General features: G+C 43.6%; 1 protein-coding gene and 1 long non-coding RNA gene across 2 annotated transcripts; one reads left to right on the forward strand and one right to left on the reverse strand.

Annotated features, from left to right (window-relative positions):
- The first annotated feature begins 308 nt into the window (after positions 1-308).
- LOC135521345 (sialic acid-binding Ig-like lectin 15) lies at positions 309-2,123 on the forward strand. The gene is made up of 3 exons (XM_064947260.1): positions 309-450; positions 867-1,262; positions 1,611-2,123. Exons 1-3 carry the CDS (start codon positions 396-398, stop codon positions 2,030-2,032), a joined length of 873 nt encoding a protein of 290 aa, XP_064803332.1. The 5' UTR covers positions 309-395; the 3' UTR covers positions 2,033-2,123.
- A 2,863-nt stretch (positions 2,124-4,986) lies between these two features.
- Positions 4,987-14,893, reverse strand: LOC135521346 (uncharacterized). Its single transcript, XR_010452527.1, has 4 exons — positions 14,849-14,893; positions 12,923-13,077; positions 8,752-8,885; positions 4,987-5,557 (listed from the first exon to the last, which is right to left on the reverse strand). It is a non-coding gene; the product is annotated as an uncharacterized LOC135521346 (long non-coding RNA).
- Between the last annotated feature and the right edge of the window lie 5,292 nt (positions 14,894-20,185).

Genomic DNA, 20,185 nt, shown 5'->3' on the forward strand with positions numbered 1-20,185 from the left:
ACTTTCGATGTTCCCTCTATGTTAACCAAGGTGTTTGCAAATGTAACATCAGCAGGGTAGAGAGAGAAAAAGGGGGGGAGAGGTATTTATGACTGTCATAAACCTACCCCCAAGCCAACGTTATGACAAGTATTTTGTGTTGATCGTTGACCAACAATTAAATCCATTTTATCCCACTTTGTAACACAACAAAATGTTGAAAAAGTCAAGTGTTGTGAATACTTTGTGTGTATAGGACAGTGTGTTAGATGAGGGAAATATGCTATAGAATCTCATATGATCTGTACTGGAATGACTGGCAGCCACGGGACAGTGTCTGAGAAACAGTGAGTCAGCTGAGGAGACAAACATAGAATCCTGCCTACATACTCTATCCTTAACACGGCAGTCTCAGCATGGACACCCGGTCACTCTGCAGAATGGTGAATCTCCTATTGTGTTTCATGGAAGGTAAGTAAGCTACAGATGGACTCACGACTACACCATATGTGGATCAAATATTTGTCAGACAAACTGTGGGGTCACACTATTCAGAGATATCATTTTGCACTGCATTTTTCAGAAGCAAATGGAAAACAGAAAGCAAAGTTAGGTCAAAGTGAACTTTTTCTAAAGTCTGTTAATCCTTCCTCATTTTCAAAGCATGACTGATTTGGACACCACTACCAGATTGACATTTTGCTTACAGGATTACGGAACGATTCCTGTTTTCAAAATGTGTTTTTATACCATAGTTGAAGTTTGATTAAACATACTTTAAATTGCAGTGGTAAAGTTTGTATCACTATTCAATTTAAAGTATCATATGTCAGCTCCAGTTCTCCATCTGTCCTGAGCATTAATAGCAAATATTATGACACATCCAGCCCTGGGCGCTGCTTCGAACGATGACGGCTGGTCTATGAAGGTTCAGGCGGAGGTGCGTGCCATGGAGGGCTACCCAGTGGTGCTGCCTTGCTCCTTCACCCACCCCCACCACACGCTGCACTCCTCCCTGCAGGTGGTGTGGCGGCTGGGCCACGGCCAGGGCTCTACGGTGCTCTACCACTGCTCCTCTCCCACTGGGGCCAGGACCTGCCAGCCAGGCCCTCAGCAGGACCAGCGTTATCGCCTGGAGGGGAATCCCCGAGAGCACGACCTCTCCTTGCGCATCAACAGCGCCGCCCTGCAGGACAATGGACGCTACTACTGCCGTGTGGAGGTCCCCGGACACGCACACGCCAGCTACGAGGATAAGATGGGCACACGGCTTAGAGTGGAGGGTAGGGGGATTCTGTATATGATGAGTACACTGTAGAATGTAGTAATAATATAATATAATAATAATATATCCCATTTAGCAGACGCTTTTGTCCAAAGCGACTTACAAGTCGGCTGGGGCCACTACTTTTACATATGGGTGGCCCCAGCGGGAATCGAACCCACGACGCTTGGCGTTGCAAGCGCCATGCTCTACCGACTAGTACTACAGTTTGTTTTAGACTTTGAAAGCGATCTAATGTCAACTCTATATGGGTTTGTCTGTTTGTCTAATTGTAGATGGATTTATGCGTATTTCATGGCAATGATCGTAATGATTTGGGGTGTCTGTGTTTGCCTTTCATGGTTAGCTGCCCCACGAATCCTGGGCCTGTCAGTGGAGGGAAGTGAGGAAGCTGGCTACAGGGCTCAGTGTCGTGTCCAGGGCTCTCCCCTACCTGACGTCCAGTGGCTGGGGCCTGACCAGCTCATGGAAGGCTCCGACAACTCTCCCCTCTCCCAGGAGTCCCTCGAGCAACATCACACCACCAGTCAGCTCCGGGATGTCCTCCCTGGGCAGCAGTACACATGTAGTGCCTCCAACCCCCTGGGGAAGGACCATGCCACCCTGTACATGCTGCCCCCCAGGCAGGTGCAGGTCTCTGGCGAGGCCCCTCCGCTGCTGCTCCTGCTCTCCCTCTCCCTGGGGTTCAAGGTGCTCCTGCTGCTGGGGATGGTAGTCTGGCTGCCACAGGGAGGAGGCCGAGCATGGCTCAGATGCTGGTTCAAATGATACACTGTTTGCATACGCATACACACGAATCCAAATGTTTTAACTTCTCATACATTTTTCCATTTGTCTTCAATAAATAATACATTATGGACCTATTTGTATATAATTCGATCCCACCTCATTCCCCACCAAGGGTTTATATGTAATGAATAGAGTGTAAATCATTAGTTTATTGTTTATGAATCTAACTCATTGGTTGACATTTACATTTACATTTAAGTCATTTAGCAGACGCTCTTATCCAGAGCGACTTACAAATTGGTGAATTCACCTTCTGACATCCAGTGGAACAGCCACTTTACAATAGTGCATCTAAATCATTTAAGGGGGGGGTGAGAAGGATTACTTTATCCTATCCTAGGTATTCCTTGAAGAGGTGGGGTTTCAGGTGTCTCCGGAAGGTGGTGATTGACTCCGCTGTCCTGGCGTCGTGAGGGAGTTTGTTCCACCATTGGGGGCCAGAGCAGCGAACAGTTTTGACTGGGCTGAGCGGGAACTGTACTTCCTCAGTGGTAGGGAGGCGAGCAGGCCAGAGGTGGATGAACGCAGTGCCCTTGTTTGGGTGTAGGGCCTGATCAGAGCCTGGAGGTACTGCGGTGCCGTTCCCCTCACAGCTCCGTAGGCAAGCACCATGGTCTTGTAGCGGATGCGAGCTTCAACTGGAAGCCAGTGGAGAGAGCGGAGGAGCGGGGTGACGTGAGAGAACTTGGGAAGGTTGAACACCAGACGGGCTGCGGCGTTCTGGATGAGTTGTAGGGGTTTAATGGCACAGGCAGGGAGCCCAGCCAACAGCGAGTTGCAGTAATCCAGACGGGAGATGACAAGTGCCTGGATTAGGACCTGCGCCGCTTCCTGTGTGAGGCAGGGTCGTACTCTGCGGATGTTGTAGAGCATGAACCTACAGGAACGGGCCACCGCCTTGATGTTAGTTGAGAACAACAAATAATGTTGTGATGATCAAACTATTTGTCAAGCCTCAAAATGGGGGCTACACACAAAACCTCTGTACATTTAAAGGTGAGGATGGTATATTTATTGTGGTTGTGGTGGTTTAAAGAATAGAGCACAAGCATAGCTTGTTTTACAAATATGCCACATTTAATGTCATTTAAGGTAATATAACAAGACGCTGCCATGTGGGGAATTGTGCTCCAGGTGTCTCGTTTCAGCAGGTTTTTATCTTGTTCTTGATACCTTGTCTTGTTGGGGCATTTTGACTGATTTCACATCTATGCTAATATGGCTCAAATTAGCTATCTAGCTAACCAATATCTGTAACAATGTATTTGAGAGACAAGTGCTCATTGTGCAAATGTAGTTTTTTTTATTTTTATAAACATTGAGAATAAATATAGTTTACATGTTGTCAATAGTCTAAGCCAACCAGGTGTTTCGCCCCATTATAGTGCTAGTGTCGGTATCTAGTTAATATCTAGTTAACTCCTCAATATTTCAATTCATATGTTACACCTTATCAAAGACTTTACACAAGACTACAGTAGATAATATTTCATTGATTTGATACAATCAGGTTTGGACCTGTAATATGAATAACAAGTAAAAACAGTCTTATTTGTCAAGTCCTAGATCAGAGACACCAGTCGGTTTCAATAATTCTGGATTGAGACATACAGTACAGCTGTTTAGAGAATATATCTTATGAAATGCCCTTCACAAAGGGGCTTGAACCTAGTGAGTATAATGTATGAAGGGTACTACAGAAAGGGACGTGGTCATGTATGGAGCTCTACTGAAGGGGGAAGTGTAGTGGCTCTCTGTAGCAGACGGCTGGGAGAGCTTCACAGCAGCTCTGGTCGCTCCAGGTATAGTTTCCCTGGGGGTCCAGTGTCATCATGGCACACTGGCCCTGTATGGGGGTCCCTGGCTCGCCCTGGGCCCAGTGACTGAAGGACACAGCAGCCTTGCTCAGCCAGTACCACTGCCCTGTCAGTGAGCTCCGACGGAGGCCTATCCACACCTGACCCTGCGTCTGTCCCTGAATCGGGGTCTCAGACTCCCTCAGTTTATTGGTCACTTGAAGTAGAAACTCTTCTGTGTTCAGGCTGACCAGACTGTAGCCCTGATCTTGGCAGTACTTCAGAGACTCAGGCCAGCCACCCTGCTCATCCCCAAGTGTCACAACCTCTGGCCTCAGCAAACAGCCCTTAGAATCTGTGCATACAAACGCACAAGTGCACGCACACGAGAGAGCAATCAATATATTCCTATAAAAAACTGGCATACAACAGACATGAATGATATGCATAATTCACAGCAATACAACACTATGAAACCTCTACAACACCATACCTGGATCTGTGCTGATGCTGGCAGCCGGATTCCCAAAAACCATGCCGTTTGTCTCTCCCAAGTAGTAAGCAGCCATTTTGGAGGAACTATGCCAGATGACATGCCTCCTGTATTCTGTTCCAAAGTCAATGAGTGCCCAGGAGTACTCGGTCCCCATCATGGGAGTCCATGTGACATCCAGGGCTGTGTTCCCCTGATGCACCCCCTCTGTCCGGGCTGTGGGGGCTACTAACAGGGCTTGGTTCCTCATGGCGTTGAGGGAGTGGAGGAGGTAGCAGGTGGAGAAGCTATGCGTTGGGATGAGGCTGAGGAGTAGGCCTGGTCTGTGGAGGGTCAGGGAGACAAGACTGGAGGTCTTGACCAGGGAGGAGCCACCAGGGAGGAAGGGATAGAAGGGCAGCTCGTGGGAAGACTGCAGTTGGAGGGGCTCTGTAGGGGGTTCACTGAGTAAACTCACACTTTGGTTGGTCGTCAGCAGGAAGGTAGTTTCATTCAAAGCTCCATTCTCCAAAGAGGGGTGCACAAGGTATTCTGACCCCCAAGCTGTGACAGGGTACAGAGGGCTGAACAGAAAACTACAGGTGCAGTTAGTTGTGGCAGCACATGGGTGGCTGTACAGAACCGCCACGGGGTGGTCGGCCAATACGTGTGGCTCTGGCAGCGATCTATTGAGCCCGAGTTGAACCAGTTGGAACGGCTGGAGTGAGACAGTCTCGTTCTCACCTACTGGCCCTGAGATGTTGACATTGTTAGTTTCTTTATTGTTTATGATGATGAGCCTAAACAAATGGTTCCCTGGGTTTATTTGAGGCTGAGGATGCTTCATCTCAGGTATAGGGGGGACATGGTACTCTGTACCCAAGCTCTCCACCGGTGGGACTACCGTGGCCTGGATGCTTTCACCTCTTTGGCTGATGGCAAGGACACTGATGTCTTTGTTGCTGGTCACATGGATTGTGTTGTTAGAGAACTTTGACCTCTTGAGTTCTGCACTTATCCAACGTGTCTCAATCACAACTTCCTGTGCTGCATTCAGGTTCCTGGTATCTGTGGAACCCAGTTCCCTCATTTTCACAATTACCGTGGTGTCACTGTGTAGTGCTGTGATTACAATTCTGTTGTAAGGCTGAGTGGGATGGTAAAAGGCGATGTTCTCCGGGAACGCAGTGATGAACTCTTTGCCAAAGCTATTAGGAAGAGAGTGTGCTGTGGACACTAAAGAGGGGTAGAAACTGCTAAAACATCCATTTTCAAATGCAAACAAAACAATTCTGCTCCAGGATAAGATTATCTAATTACCAAAAATACCCAAACATGTCGACAGACTTAAGAGTCTGTGTTCCATATTGTTGAACTAATAAAGGAAATTGTATTTTAGGTGACTATGTGCTGTTGATGATAGAGGTGGAGAACGCTCCAATACTACTAGTGTCATACCAGCAGAGGGGGACATACTACAGGCCTGATCAGCCTGTTTTCCTTTCATTCAACCCAGCAGGCTCATCTCAATAGTGTAAAGTGGCTTCCTTTCCTATTCTCCTTTCTTTCTTCTCCAGTAATCTGAAAGGACAGGATAGGTGCAAGCTACAGCACCATTCAAAAGTTTGGACACACCTACTGTACTCATTCAAGGGTTTATTTTCTAATAGTGAAGACATCAAAACTATGAAATAACACATATGGAATAATGTAATAACCAAAAAAGTGTTAAACAAATCAAAATATATTTCATATTATTTGAGATTCTTCAAAGTAGCCACCATTTGCCTTGATGACAGCTTTGCACACTCTTTCCATTCTCTCAACCAGCTTCATGAGGCAGTCACCTGGAATGCATTTCAATTAACAGGTGTGCTTCATGGAATTTCTTTCCTTCTTAATGCGTTTTAGCCAATCAGTTGTGTTGTGACAAGGTAGGGTTGGTATACAGAAGATTGCCCTATTTGGTAAAGACCAAGTCCATATTATGGCAAGAACAGCTCAAATAAGCAAAGAGAAACGACAGTCCATCATTCCATCATTACTTTAAGACATGAAGGTCAGTCAATACGGAAAATGTCAATAACTTTGATAGTTTCTTCAAGAGCAGTCGTAAAAACCATCAACCGCTATGATGAAACTGGCTCTCGTGAGGACCGGCACAGGAAAGTAAGACCCAGAGTTACCTCTGCTGCAGAGGATAAGTTTAGATTTACCAGCCTCAGAAATTGCAGCCCAAATAAATGTTTCACAGGGTTCAAGTAACAGACACATCTCAACATCAACTGTTCAGAGGAGACTGCGTGAATCAGGCCTTCATGATCGAATTGCTGCAAAGAAACCACTACTAAAGGACACCAACAATAAGAAGAGACTTGCTTGGGGCAAGAAACATGAACAATGGACATTAGACCGGTGGAAAATAAACTTTATTTTGTCATATGTGCCGAATACAACAGGAACTGTGAAATACTTACTTACAAGCCCGTAACCAACAATGCAGTTCAAGAAATAGTTAAGAAAATATTTACCAAATAAACTAAAGTAAAAAATAACATTAATGAGGCTATTTACAGGGGGTACCGGTACCAAGGGAAGTGTCAATGTAAATAGTCCGGGTGGCCATTTGATTAATTGTTCAGCAGTCTTATGGCTTGAGGAGTAGAAGCTGTTAAGGAGCCTTTCGGTCCTAGACTTGGCGCTCCGGTACCGCTTGCCTTGCGAACAGTCTATGACTTGGGTGACTGGAGTCTGACATTTTTTTGGGGCTTTCCTCTGACACCGCCTAGTATATATGTCCTGGATGGAAGGAAGCTTGGCCCCAGTGATGTACTGGGCCGTACGTAATACCCTCTGTAGCGCCTTATGGTCAAATGCCGAGCAGTTGCCATACCAGGCGGTGATGCAACTGGTCAGGATGCTCTCGATGGTGCAGCTGTAGAACGTTTTGAGGATCTGGGGACCCATGCCAAATATTTTCAGTCTCCTGAGGGGGAAAAGGTGTTGTAGTGCCCTCTCTTTGGTGTGTTTGGACCATGTTAGTTTGTTGGTGATGTGGACACCAAGGAACTTAACTCTCGACCCGCTCCACTTCAGCCCCATCAATGTTAATTGGGGCCCCTTCGGCCCGCCTATTCCTGTAGTCCACGACCAGCTCCTTTGTCTTGCTCACATTGAGGGAGAGGTTGTTGTCCTGGCACCACACTGCCACGTCTCTGACCTCCTCCCTATAGGCAGTCTCATTCTGTTGGTAATCAGGCCTACCACTGTTGTGTCGTCAGCAAAAGTAATGATGGTGTTGGAGTCGTGTTTGGCCATGCAGTTGTGGGTGAACAGGGAGTACAGGAGGGGACTAAGCGCGCACCCCTGAGGGGCTCCAGTGTTGAGGATCAGTGTGGCAGACGTGTTGTTGCTTTACCCTTACCATCTGGGGGCGGCCCATCAGGATGTCCAGGATCCAGTTGCATAGGGAGGTGTTTAGTCCCAGGGTCCTTTGGTCTGAAGAGTCCAAATGTGAGATTTTTGGTTCCAACCGCTGTGTCTTTGTGAGATGCAGAGTAGGTGAACAGATGATCTCTGCATGTGTAGTTCCCACCGTGAAGCATTGAGGAGGATGTGTGATGGTGTGGGGGTGCTTTGCTGCTGACACGGTCAGTGATTCATTTAGAATTCAAGGCACACTTAACGAGCATGGCTACCACAGCATTCTGCAGCGATATACCATCCCATCTGGTTTGCTCTTAGAGTGACTATCATTTGTTTTTCAACAGAACAATGACCCAACACACCTCCAGGCTGTGTAAGGGCTATTTGACCAAGAAGCAGAGTGATGGAGTGCTGCATCAGATGACCTGGCCTCCACAATCACCCAACCTCAACCCAATTGAGATGGTTTGGGATGAGTTGGACCACAGAGTGAAGGAAAAGCAGCCAACAAGTGCTCAGCATATGTGGGAAAAGAATTCCAAGTGAAGCTGATTGAGAGAATGACAAGAGTGTGCAAAGCTGTCATCAATGCAAAGGATGGCTCCTTTGAAGAATCTCAAATATAAAATAGATTTTGATTTGTTTAAGACATTTTTGGTTACTACGCAATGCCATGTGTTATGTAATAGTTTTAATGTCTTCACTATTATTCTACAATGTAAAAAATAGTAAAAATAAAGAAAAACCCTTGAATGAGTAGGTGTGTCTACACTTTGGACTGGTACTGTATATTGACAGGATAGCTGAAAGCTATATGGTGGATGAATTTGCTTCCACCCTGTTCAGTCAGTTTTTCAAAGGAGATGATGAGATGTATTTATTGAGATGAACCCAGTTTGTATTTTCTTCAGCATTTACAGCATCTATAATGACAGAGTAACTTTGTAAAAAGTCCTAAAACAGGTCACAGTCATGTAGAGAGATACTGTATGGGATTGGTTCACCTGAGTCAAATGCTGCCAGGACCAGGAGAACGACTGGCACCACTCCCATGGTTGTGACGAGGGCCATGGCCGCGAAAGCCAGAAGGGAGCAGGGGGGGTGTCAGATGGGTCGTCGAGGTTGGCAGGTAACTGGGCTGTGAAGGCAAATATTAGTTTCATTTGTTACAATTTCAGAAACATAGCAAAACAGCCCTGTCATCTAATATTTATGTGGCCGTTGGTTGTGGTTGTTTAGGTAGCAGTTTTGTTTAGGCACACTGTGGGTTGTTTACATATCAACCAATTTCCCTTAGCCCAAATTTGACCATATGCTTTGGCAAAGAAAACATTGGAAACAGGAGGCCTACAGGCCAACTCCTATTGTTGCCATGGCAGGTCTTTGAGGACAGGAAGTCATTTGCATCTCTGACAGGTCCTGTCATTTGAGAAAGGTGTGTAGCCAAAGTTGATGGATAAGGCTAGTTTCAACATACAGTGGGGCAAAAAAGTATCTAGTCAGCCACCAATTGTGAAAGTTTTCCCACTTAAAAAGATGAGGCCTGTAATTTTCATCATAGGTACACTTCAACTATGACAGACAAAATTAAGAAAAAAATCCAGAAAATCACATTGTAGGATTTTTAATGAATTTATTTGCAAATTATGGTGGAAAATAAGTATTTGGTCAATAACAAAAGTTTCTCAATACCCTTTGTTGGCAATGACAGAGGTCAAAAGTTTTCTGTAAGTCTTCACAAGGTTCACACACTGTTGCTGTTATTTTGGCCCATTCCTCCATGCAGATCTCCTCTAGAGCAGTGATTTTTGGGGGCTGTTGCTGGGCAACATGGACATTCAACTCCCTCCAAAGACTTTCTATGGGGTTGAGATCTGGAGACTGGCTAGGCCACTCCAGGACCTTGAAATGCTTTTTACGAAGCCACTCCTTTGTTGCCCGGCAGTGTGTTTGGGATCATTGTCATGCTGAAAGACCCAGCCACGTTTCATCTTCAATGCCCTTGCTGATGGAAGGAGGTTTTCACTCAAAATCTCACGATACATGGCCACATTCATTCTTTCCTTTACACGGATCAGTCGTCCTGGTCCCTTTGCAGAAAAACAGCCCCAAAGCACGATGTTTCCACCCCCATGCTTCACAGTAGGTATGGTGTTCTTTGGATGCAACTCAGCATTCTTTATCCTCCAAACAAAAAAAGTTATATTTTGGTTTCATCTGACCATATGACATTCTCCCAATCTTCTTCTGGATCATCCAAATGCTCTCTAGCAAACTTCAGACGGGCCTGGACATGTACTGGCTTAATCTCTTGAAGCTAGGGGGCACTATTTTTATGTTTGGAAAAATAACGTTCCCAAAGTAAACAGCCTATTTCTCAGGACCAGGTGCTAGAATATGCATATAATTGACAGATTATGATAGAATACACTCAAGTTTCCAAAACGGTAAAAATATTGTCTGTGAGTATAACAGAACTGATATAGCAGGCGAAAGCCTGAGGAAGTGCCTCTTATTTTGAAACCTCTGTGTTCCTATGCATGTCTATCCTCCATTTAAAGGGATATCAACCAGATTCCTTTTTTTGTGGCTTCCCTAATGTGTCAACAGTCTTTAGACATAGTTTCAGGCTTTTATTTTAAAAAATGAGCGTGAAGGATCACATTGCGTAAGTGGAGAGGTGGGGGCTCTCAGAGTGAGTTTGTGCGCAATTGAGTAAAGCCGACATTGTTCCTCCCGCTGTTATGGAAAAAGCTACACACTCGGTAGATATATTATCGAATATATACTTTAAAAACTACCTGAGGAATGATTATAAAAAACGTTTGACATGTTTCTGTGGACATTATGAAGACTATTTGGAATTTCCGTCTGCGTTGTCGTGACCACTCTTTCCTGTGGATTTCTGAACATAACGCGACAAACAAATGTCGGTATTTTGGGTATAAAAATAATCTTTATGGAACAAAAGGTGTGTAACTGGGAGTCTCGTGAGTGAAAACGTCCGAAGATCATCAAAAGTAAACAGTTGATTTGATTGCTTTTCTGATTTTCGTGACCAAGCTTCCTGATGCTAAGTGTACATAATGCTATGCTAGGCTATCGATAAACTTACACAAACGCTTGGATTGCTTTCGCAGTAAAGCATAATTTCAAAATCTGAGACGACAGGTGGATTAACAAGCTAAACTGTGTTTCGCAATATTGCACTTGTGATTTCATGAATATGAATATTTTTTAGTAATATTACTTGACTGTTGTGCTATGCTATTCAGCGGTTGCTGAAGAAAATGATCCCGCTACAGGGATGGGTAGTGTCAAGAAGTTTTAAGCAGGGGGACACGTCTGGCACTGCAGGATTTGAGTACCTGGCGGCGTAGTGTTACTGATGGTAGGCTTTGTTACTTTGGTCCCAGCTCTCTGCAGGTCATTCACTAGGTCCCCCCGTGTGGTTCTGGGATTTTTGCTCACCGTTCTTGTGATCATTTTGACCCCACCGGGTGAGATCTTGCGTGGAGCCCCAGATCGAGGAGATTATCAGTGGTCTTGTATGTCTTCCATTTCCCAATAATTGCTCCCACAGTTGATTTCTTCAAACCAAGCTGCTTACCAATTGCAGATTCAGTCTTCCCAGCCTGGTGCAGGTCTACAATTTTGTTTCTGGTGTCCTTTGACAGCTCTTTGGTCTTGGCCATAGTGGCGTTTGGAGTGTGACTGTTTGAGGTTGTGGACAGGTGACTTTTATACTGATAACAAGTTCAAACAGGTGCCATTAATACAGGTAACGAGTGGAGGACAGAGGAGCCTCTTAAAGAAGTTACAGGTCTGTGAGAGCCAGAAATCTTGCTTGTTTGTAGGTGACCAAATACTTATTTTCCACCATAATTTTCAAATAAATTCATTAAAAATCCTACAATGTGATTTTCTGGATTTTTTTCATTTTGTCTGTCATAGTTGAAGTGTACCTATGATGAAAATTACAGGCCTCTCATCTTTTTAAGAGGGAGAACTTGCACAATTGGTGGCTGACTAAATACTTTTTTGCCCCACTGTAAATAGGCAATAGCATAAATACTTTGAGTGAAAACGATTGAGCCTAAATCTGTGACAAGTGAATTCCAGCCTTACTCCTCAGATGATTATACAGATTTTTACTAAAGTTAATACAGTAAATACACTGAGTGTACAAAACATTAGGAACACCCTCCTTACATTGAGTTGCACCCCTTTTGCCCTCAGAACAGCCTCACTTCGACAGGCATGGACTCTACAAGATGTCAAAAGCATTCCACAGGGATGCTGGACTATGTTGATTACAACGCTTCCCACAGTTGTCAATTTGGCTGCATGTCCTAATACTTGTACACAGTGTATATTTGGGTATCTCCAATTGAGCAAAATAGTTTTAGTGGCCCCCCTTTTGATGACGGAGAGAAACATGTACGCTTGAAAGTACATTTCCTGCAATTCTACACATTTTGCCATGGGGAAGAGAAACATTTTGTAGTTTTAAAGCACATTTCCTGCAATTCTTCCCATTTTACCTTAGGGTGGAGATAAAATTGTTTTCAGTTTTAAAGCTAATTTCATGCAATTCTACACATTTTTCCATCACTTATGCCATGTTAATGATATCTGAGTGAGAGTGACTAACAAAATCAATGGGGCCCCCTAGTGGTCAGGACCCCTGAGAATGTGCCCTGCGTGCCCGGTTGGTATTCGGCCATGATTACTACAAGTTTAGATAACTGGCAAGACCAACTTTCCAATCTAAAATTGTTACCTGACATGGCTAATTGAGTGACTGTCAGTGAATGACAAAACAAGTGAAAGACTGCTGATGCACAACCAAATTTCAAGTTTGCACCTTGTGTATTCTACTATTCTAACTCTCAATAGTAAGTTGAGACCCCGACTGAGTTCGGGGCCCCTAAGCACCCTCTTATGTTGCTTATGCCTAGAGCCGGCCCTGGGGATCTCTTCAGAAATACATGTTTCATAAACACCACTCGTTCATTACTTTACATGTATTACCTTTAATTGTTTGTTTTTATTTAAGCATTATTACAGATTTATACAGAATAATTATTTAACAAGATTGAGTTATTTAAAAAAGCTATCAAACATTGATATGCTACATTTGTAGAAGCTTAAAGACACTCCGTATCCTCTTACCTTGGGGCAGAAACACTCTCTTCACCTTCCCTCAGTTAACTGACTCTCGTAGACTCTGTCTTGCTTTTTCCTCCTTGGAAACACTGACACATTTGACAGTCAAACTCTTGACATTTGACAACTCTTTGCATAGAAGCAGACAGAGGCCTGGAGGACTGGGAGGCGAGGGTGAAAGGTGACAAAGGAAAAGGTTAAGTAAATGGTCATAGCACCTGCACTATGACACATCCAATTCCATTTAATAGCTTGTTGCCATTACTACATGTCAGCACTCTGATGTTGAATTGTATATTTTTGAAAGTAATGTTGAAATTCAGTTTTAAATTATTTTAAATGACTGAGAATGAAAAAGGAGTCGACCCCAGTTCTTTAAAATGTTTGTGAAACATTGTCTGCATCGTGCATGGCACAACTGCCCTTTTTTGGCCTCTAAAGTCTACCAGGTTGAAGTATATTAAAGCAATAAGGCCCGAGGGGTGTGTGGTACATGGCCATTGGTTGTAATATGAAATAGAGGTCAACCGATTAATCTGCATTTTTGGATGCCGATTATGGCCGATTAAATTGCATTCCATGAGGAAACTGCGGGGCAGGCTGAGCACCTGTTATGCGAGTGCAGCAAGGAGCCAAGGTAAATTGCTAGCTAGCATTAAACTTACCTTATAAAAAAACAATCAATCTTCACAATCACTAGTTAACTACACATGGTTGATGATATTACTAGATTAACGAGCTTGTCCTGCGTTGCATATAATCAATACGGCGCCTGTTAATTTATCATCGAATCACAGGCTACTTTGCCAAACAGGTGATGTTTTAACAAAAGCGCATTCGCAAAAAAGCACAATCATTGCAGGAATGTACTTAACCATAAACATCAATGCCTTTCTTAAAATCAATACACAGAAGTATATATTTTTAAACTTGCATATTTAGTTAAAATAAATGAATGTTAGCAGGCAATATTAACTGGGGAAATTGTGTCACTTCTCTTGTGTTTATTGCATGCAAAGTCAGGGTATACAGAACCGTTTGGGCCGCCTGGCTCGTTGCGAACTAATTTGCCATAATTCTACATAATTATGACATAACATTGAAGGTTGTGTAATGTAACAGCAATATTTAGACTTAGGGTTGCAACCCGTTCGATAAAATACGGAACGTTTATTCTTTCAGTGAAATACGGAAACGTTTTGTTTTCTAAATGATAGTTTCCGGATTTGACCATATTAATGCCCAAAGGCTTGTATTTCTGTGTTTATTGTATTATAATTAAGTCTATGATTTGATATTTGATAGAGCAGTCTGACAGAGGTGGTAGGCAGCAGCAGGCTCGTAAACGTTCATTCAAACTCACTGCGTTTTGTCAGCAGCTCTTAGCAATGCTTGACAGCGCGGTGTATGACTTCAAGCCTATCAACTCCTGAGATTAGGCTGGTAATACTCAAGTGCCTATTAGAACATCCAATAGTCAAAGATACGAAATACAAATGGTATAGAGAGAAACAGTCGACGTGACATAATTCCTATATTAACTACAACCTAAAACGTCTTTACTGGGAATATTGAATATTTAAACCAAATTGAGCATGTTTTATTATTTATTTGAGACTAAATAGATTTTATTTACGTATTATATTAAGTTAAAATAAGTGTTCATACAGTATTGTTGTAATTGTCATTATTACAAATATATATATAAAAATCGGCATCGGCTTTTTTTGGTCCTCCAATAAATCGGTATCGCGTTGAAAAATCATAATCAGTCGACCCCTAATATAAATGCTACATGGCCACGCAGAGTGCCTGGATACGGCCCTTAGCCGTGGTATATTGGATATGTACCACAAACCTCCGAGGTGCCTTATTGCTATTATTAACTGGCTACCAACGTAATTAGATGTAAAAATAAAAGTGGTGTCATACCTGTGGTATACCATGGCTTTCAGACAAATCAGCATTCAGGGCTCAGACCAACCAGTTTATAATATAGGGGGTGATTGGGCTTTATTTTAAAGGGTTTCTTATCAACACCAAACGTGGGTGTGTGTGTACTGTGTACCAAAAACAATCACTTTGAATAGTAAATGAGCTTTCAAATCATTGCGCACACGATTTCCATAGAAGCACAAACCAAACTGAATAGTCATCTGAAATATCTGAACACTTAAATCTGAGTTTGTGCAGAGAAGCCTATTTGGTATTGATAAGGGGAACCAGATGTAGTCACTAGAATAGAGGGACTCAACACCGACTGCTGCTTCCTTTTAAAGTGGCAATCTGCAGCTCCAACAATAACAAAGCGGACACCTGCCACTGAGGGGGTGGGGCTGGATAAATGTTACCACTCAAATGGAGAGAGCAATGATACCAGTACTAACCATCCATGACATCAAAATAATAGTTTTACCATGTTTTGAGGCTATAACATGGTTACATTTAAATTGTTTACTAAGGAATAAAACAAGCTTTTGGGTTCGGATGTGGAACGTCAGGTTAAACTAAGCTATAAGTATTTATAAGTTATATTCTTCAAGACTCAATGGATATATTTAAAAGTAAAACATTTAAAATAAAAAAATGATGAATGCCACATTCAAAACAACAGGGAACTCTGGGGGGAAAAATGGGCTCCGTCGGGGAAATATCGATTTGAAAGGTCATCCAACTCAGGAAGTAGGGCCTCTTTCTAGAGCGCCAACTTCCCAATCTGAAGATCACCGACGTCATGATTTGACCTCTTATTTTTCTGAGCCATTTAGAAGTTACAGTGCATTCAGATCCCTTCATTTTTTCCACATTTTGTTAGACTTATTCTAAAATGGATTCAATGTTTTAATCCATAATGACAAAGCGATAACAGTTTTGTAGACATTTTTGCAAATGTAATAAAAAACAACAACAAATAACTTAATTACATAAGTATTTAGACCCTTTGCTATGAGACTCAAAATTGAGCTCAGGTGCATCCTGTTTCCATTAATCATCCTTTAGATGTTTCTACAACTTGGAGTCCACCTGTGGTACTGTAAATTCAATTAATTGGACATGATTTGGAAAGGCACACACACACACACACACCTGTCTATATAAATGTCCCACAGATGACAGTGCATGTCGGCAGGGTAGCCTAGTGGTTAGAGAGTTGGACTAGTAACCGGAAGGGTGCACCGCTCATCACCTGGCCAATACCAATCCTTACAGTAAAGCATGGTGGTGGCAGCATCATGCTGTGGGGATGCTTTTCAGCAGGAGGGACAGAGACGAGTCACAATTGAGGGAAATATTAACAGAACAAAGTACAGAGAGAGATCCTTGATGAAAACCTGCTCCAGAGCGCTCAGGACCTCAGAATGGGGTGAAGGTTCACCTTCCAACAGGACAACGACCCCAGGCACACAGCCAAGACAATGCAAATCAAATCAAAGTTTGTCACGTGCGCCGAATACAACCTTACAGTGAAATGCTTACTTACAGGCTCTAACCAATAGTGCAAAAAAGGTATTAGGTGAACAATAGGTAGGTAAAGAAATAAAACAACAGTAAAAAGACAGGCTATACACAGTAGCGAGGCTATAAAAGTAGCGAGGCTACATACAGACACCGGTTAGTCAGGCTGATTGAGGTAGCATGTACATGTAGATATGGTTAAAGTGACTATGCATATATGATGAACAGAGAGTAGCAGTAGCGTAAAAGAGGTGTTGGCGGGTGGTGGGACACAATGCAGATAGCCCGGCTAGCCAATTGAGGTAGTATGTACATGAATGTATAGTTAAAGTGACTATGCATATATAATAAACAGAGTAGCAGCATCGTAAAAAGAGGGTTTGGGGGTTGGCACACAATGCATAGTCCATGTAACCATTTGGTTACCTGTTCAGGAGTCTTATGGCTTGGGGGTAAAAACTGTTGAGAAGCCTTTTTGTCCTAGACTTGGCACTCTGGTACCGCATGGGTAGTAGAGAGAACAGTCTATGACTGTGGTGGCTGGGGTCTTAGAATTGTTTTAGGGCCTTCCTCTGACACCGCCTGGTGTAGAGGTCCTGGGTGGCAGGCAGCTTTGCCCCAGTGATTTACTGGGCCATACACACTACCCTCTGTAGTGCCTTGCGGTCAGAGGCCGAGCAATTGCTGTACCAGGCAGTGATGCTCTCGATGTTGCAGCTGTAGAACTTTTGATGATTTCAGGACCCATGCAAAATCTTTTTAGTTTCCCGAGGGTGAATAAGCTTTGTCGTGCCCTCTTCACAACTGTCTTGGTGTGTTTGGACCATTCCAGTTTGTTGTTGATGTGGACACCAAGTAACTTGAAGCTCTCAACCTGCTCCACTACAGCCCTGTCGATGAGAATGGGACGTGCTCGGCCCTCCTTTTCCTGTAGTGAAGTGGCTTCGGGACAAGAGTGGCTTCGGGACAAGTCTCAAGGTCCTTGAGTGGCCCAGTCTGGATTTGAACCCGATCTAATATCTCTGGAGACCTGAAAATAGCTGTGCAGCAACGCTCCTCATCCAACTTGACAGAGCTTGAGAAGAATGGGAGAAACTCCCCAAATACAGGTGTGCCAAGCTTGTAGAGTCATACCCAAGAAGCCTCGAGGCGGTAATCACTGCCAAAGGTGCTTCAACAAAGTACTGAGTAAAGGGTTTAAATACTTTTGTAAAATGTCGTTTTTTTTAATTTTATTGGTAATACATTTGCAAACATTTCTAAACCTGTTTTTGCATTGTCATTATGGGGCATTGTGTGTAGATTGAGGGGAAAAAACAATGTAACAAAATGTGGAAAAAGGGGTCTGTAATACTTTCTGAAAACTGTATATTCTTCAAGACTCAATGGAAATGAATTTAAAAAGTCAAAAAATGGATAAAGCAACAGCAGATTCAAAATCAAATCAGATCAAATTTATTTATATAGCCCTTCATACATCAGCTGATATCTCAAAGTGCTGTACAGAAACAATGCCTAAAACCCCAAACAGCAAGCAATGCAGGTGTAGAAGCACGGTGGCTAGGAAAAACTCCAGAGAAAGGCCAAAACCTAGGAAGAAACCTAGAGAGGAACCAGGCTATGTGGGGTGGCCAGTCCTCTTCTGGCTGTGCAGGGTGGAGATTATAACAGAACATGGCCAAGATGTTCAAATATTCATAAATGACCAGCATGGTCAAATAATAATAAGGCAGAACAGTAGAAACTGGAGCAGCAGCACGGTCAGGTGGACTGGGGACAGCAAGTCATCATGTCAGGTAGTCCTGGGGCATGGTCCTAGGGCTCAGGTCAGTTGAAACTGGAGCAGCAGCATGGCCAGGTGGACTGGGGACAGCAAGGAGTCATGTCAGGTAGTCCTGGGGCATGGTCCTAGGGCTCAGGTCCTCCGAGAGAGAGAAAGAAAGAGAGAATTAGAGAACGCACACTTAGATTCACACAGGACACCGAATAGGACAGGAGAAGTATTCCAGATATAACAAACTGACCCTAGCCCCCCGACACAAACTACTGCAGCATAAATACTGGAGGCTGAGACTGGAGGGGTCAGGAGACACTGTGGTCCCATCCGAGGACATCCCCAGACAGGGCCAAACAGGAAGGATATAACCCCACCCACTTTGCCAAAGCACAGCCCCCACACCACTTGAGGGATATCTTCAACCACCAACTTACCATCCTGAGACAAGGCTGAGAGCCCACAAAGATCTCTGCCATGGCACAACCCTAGGGGGGCGCCAACCCAGACAGGATGACCACATCAGTGAATCAACCCACTCAGGTGACGCACCCCTTCCAGGGATGGCATGAGAGAGCCCCAGTAAGCCAATGACTCAGCCCCTGTAATAGGGTTAGAGGCAGAGAATCCCAGTGGAAAGAGGGGAACCGGCCAGGCAGAGACAGCAAGGGTGGTTCGTTGCTCCAGAGCCTTTCTGTTCACCTTCCCACTCCTGGGCCAGACTACACTCAAATCATATGACCCACTGAAGAGATGAGTCTTCAGTAAAGACTTAAAAGTTGAGACCGAGTTTCGTCTCTGACATGGGTAGGCAGACCGTTCCATAAAATGGAGCTCTATAGGAGAAAGCCCTGCCTCCAGCTGTTTGCTTAGAAATTCTAGGGACAATTAAGAGGCCTGCGTCTTGTGACCATAGCGTACGTGTAGGTATGTACGGCAGGACCAAATCAGAGAGATAGGTAGGAGCAAGCCCATGTAATGCTTTGTAGGTTAGCAGTAAAACCTTGAAATCAGCCCTTGCTTTGACAGGAAGCCAGTGTAGAGAGGCTAGCACTGGAGTAATATGATCATTTTTTTTTTGGTTCAAGTCAGGATTCTAGCAGCCGTATTTAGCACTAACTGAAGTTTATTTAGTGCTTTATCTGGGTAGGAAAGTAGAGCATTGCAGTAGTCTAACCTAGAAGTGACAAAAGCATGGATTCATTTTTCTGCATCATTTTTGGACGGAAAGTTTGATTTTTGCAATGTTACGTAGATGGAAAAAAAGCTGTCCTTGAATATGTTCTTCAAAAGAGAGAACAGGGTCCAGAGTAACGCCGAGGTCCTTCACAGTTTTATTTGAGACGACTGTACAACCATTAAGATTAATTGTCAGATTCAACAGAAGATCTCGCTGTTTCTTGGGACCTTGAACAAGCATCTCTGTTTTGTCCGAGTTTAAAAGTAGAAAGTTTGCAGCCATCCACTTCCTTGTCTGAAACGCATGCTTCTAGCAAGGGCAATTTTGGGGCTTCACCATGTTTCATTGAAATGTATGGCTGTGTGTCATCCACATAGCAGTGAAAGCTAACATTATGTTTTCGAATAACATCCATAAGAGGTAAAATATATAGTGAAAACAATAGTGGTCCTAAAACGGAACCTTGAGGAACACCGAAATTTACAGTTGATTTGTCAGAGGACAAACCATTCATAGAGACAAACTGATATCTTTCCGACAGATAAGATCTAAACCAGGCCAGAACTTGTCCTTGTAGACCAATTTGGGTTTCCAATCTCTCCAAAAGAATGTGGTGATCGATGGTATCAAAAGCAGCACTAAGGTCTAGGAGCATGAGGACAGATGTAGCCTCAGTCTGATGTCATTAAAATGTCATTTACCACCTTCACAAGTGCCATCTCAGTGCTATGATGGGGTCTAAAACCAGACTGAAGCATTTTGTATACATTGTTTGTCTTCAGGAAGGCAGTGAGTTGCTGCGCAACAGCCTTTTCTAAAATTTTTGAGAGGAATGGAAGATTCGATATAGGCCGATAGT

This window comes from Oncorhynchus masou, chromosome 29, assembly GCF_036934945.1.
Source record: "Oncorhynchus masou masou isolate Uvic2021 chromosome 29, UVic_Omas_1.1, whole genome shotgun sequence".
Lineage (NCBI taxonomy): Eukaryota > Metazoa > Chordata > Actinopteri > Salmoniformes > Salmonidae > Oncorhynchus > Oncorhynchus masou.

What these genes read in the sequence shown, in the direction of transcription:
- LOC135521345 (XM_064947260.1), top strand. Translation starts at nt 396, where the DNA reads ATGGACACCCGGTCACTCTGCAGAATGGTGAATCTCCTATTGTGTTTC. An exon ending in CCTATTGTGTTTCATGGAAG is followed by an intron (nt 451 to 866) that starts GTAAGTAAGCTA and finishes TGACACATCCAG; the next exon opens with CCCTGGGCGCTGCTTCGAAC. An exon ending in CACACGGCTTAGAGTGGAGG is followed by an intron (nt 1,263 to 1,610) that starts GTAGGGGGATTC and finishes TTTCATGGTTAG; the next exon opens with CTGCCCCACGAATCCTGGGC.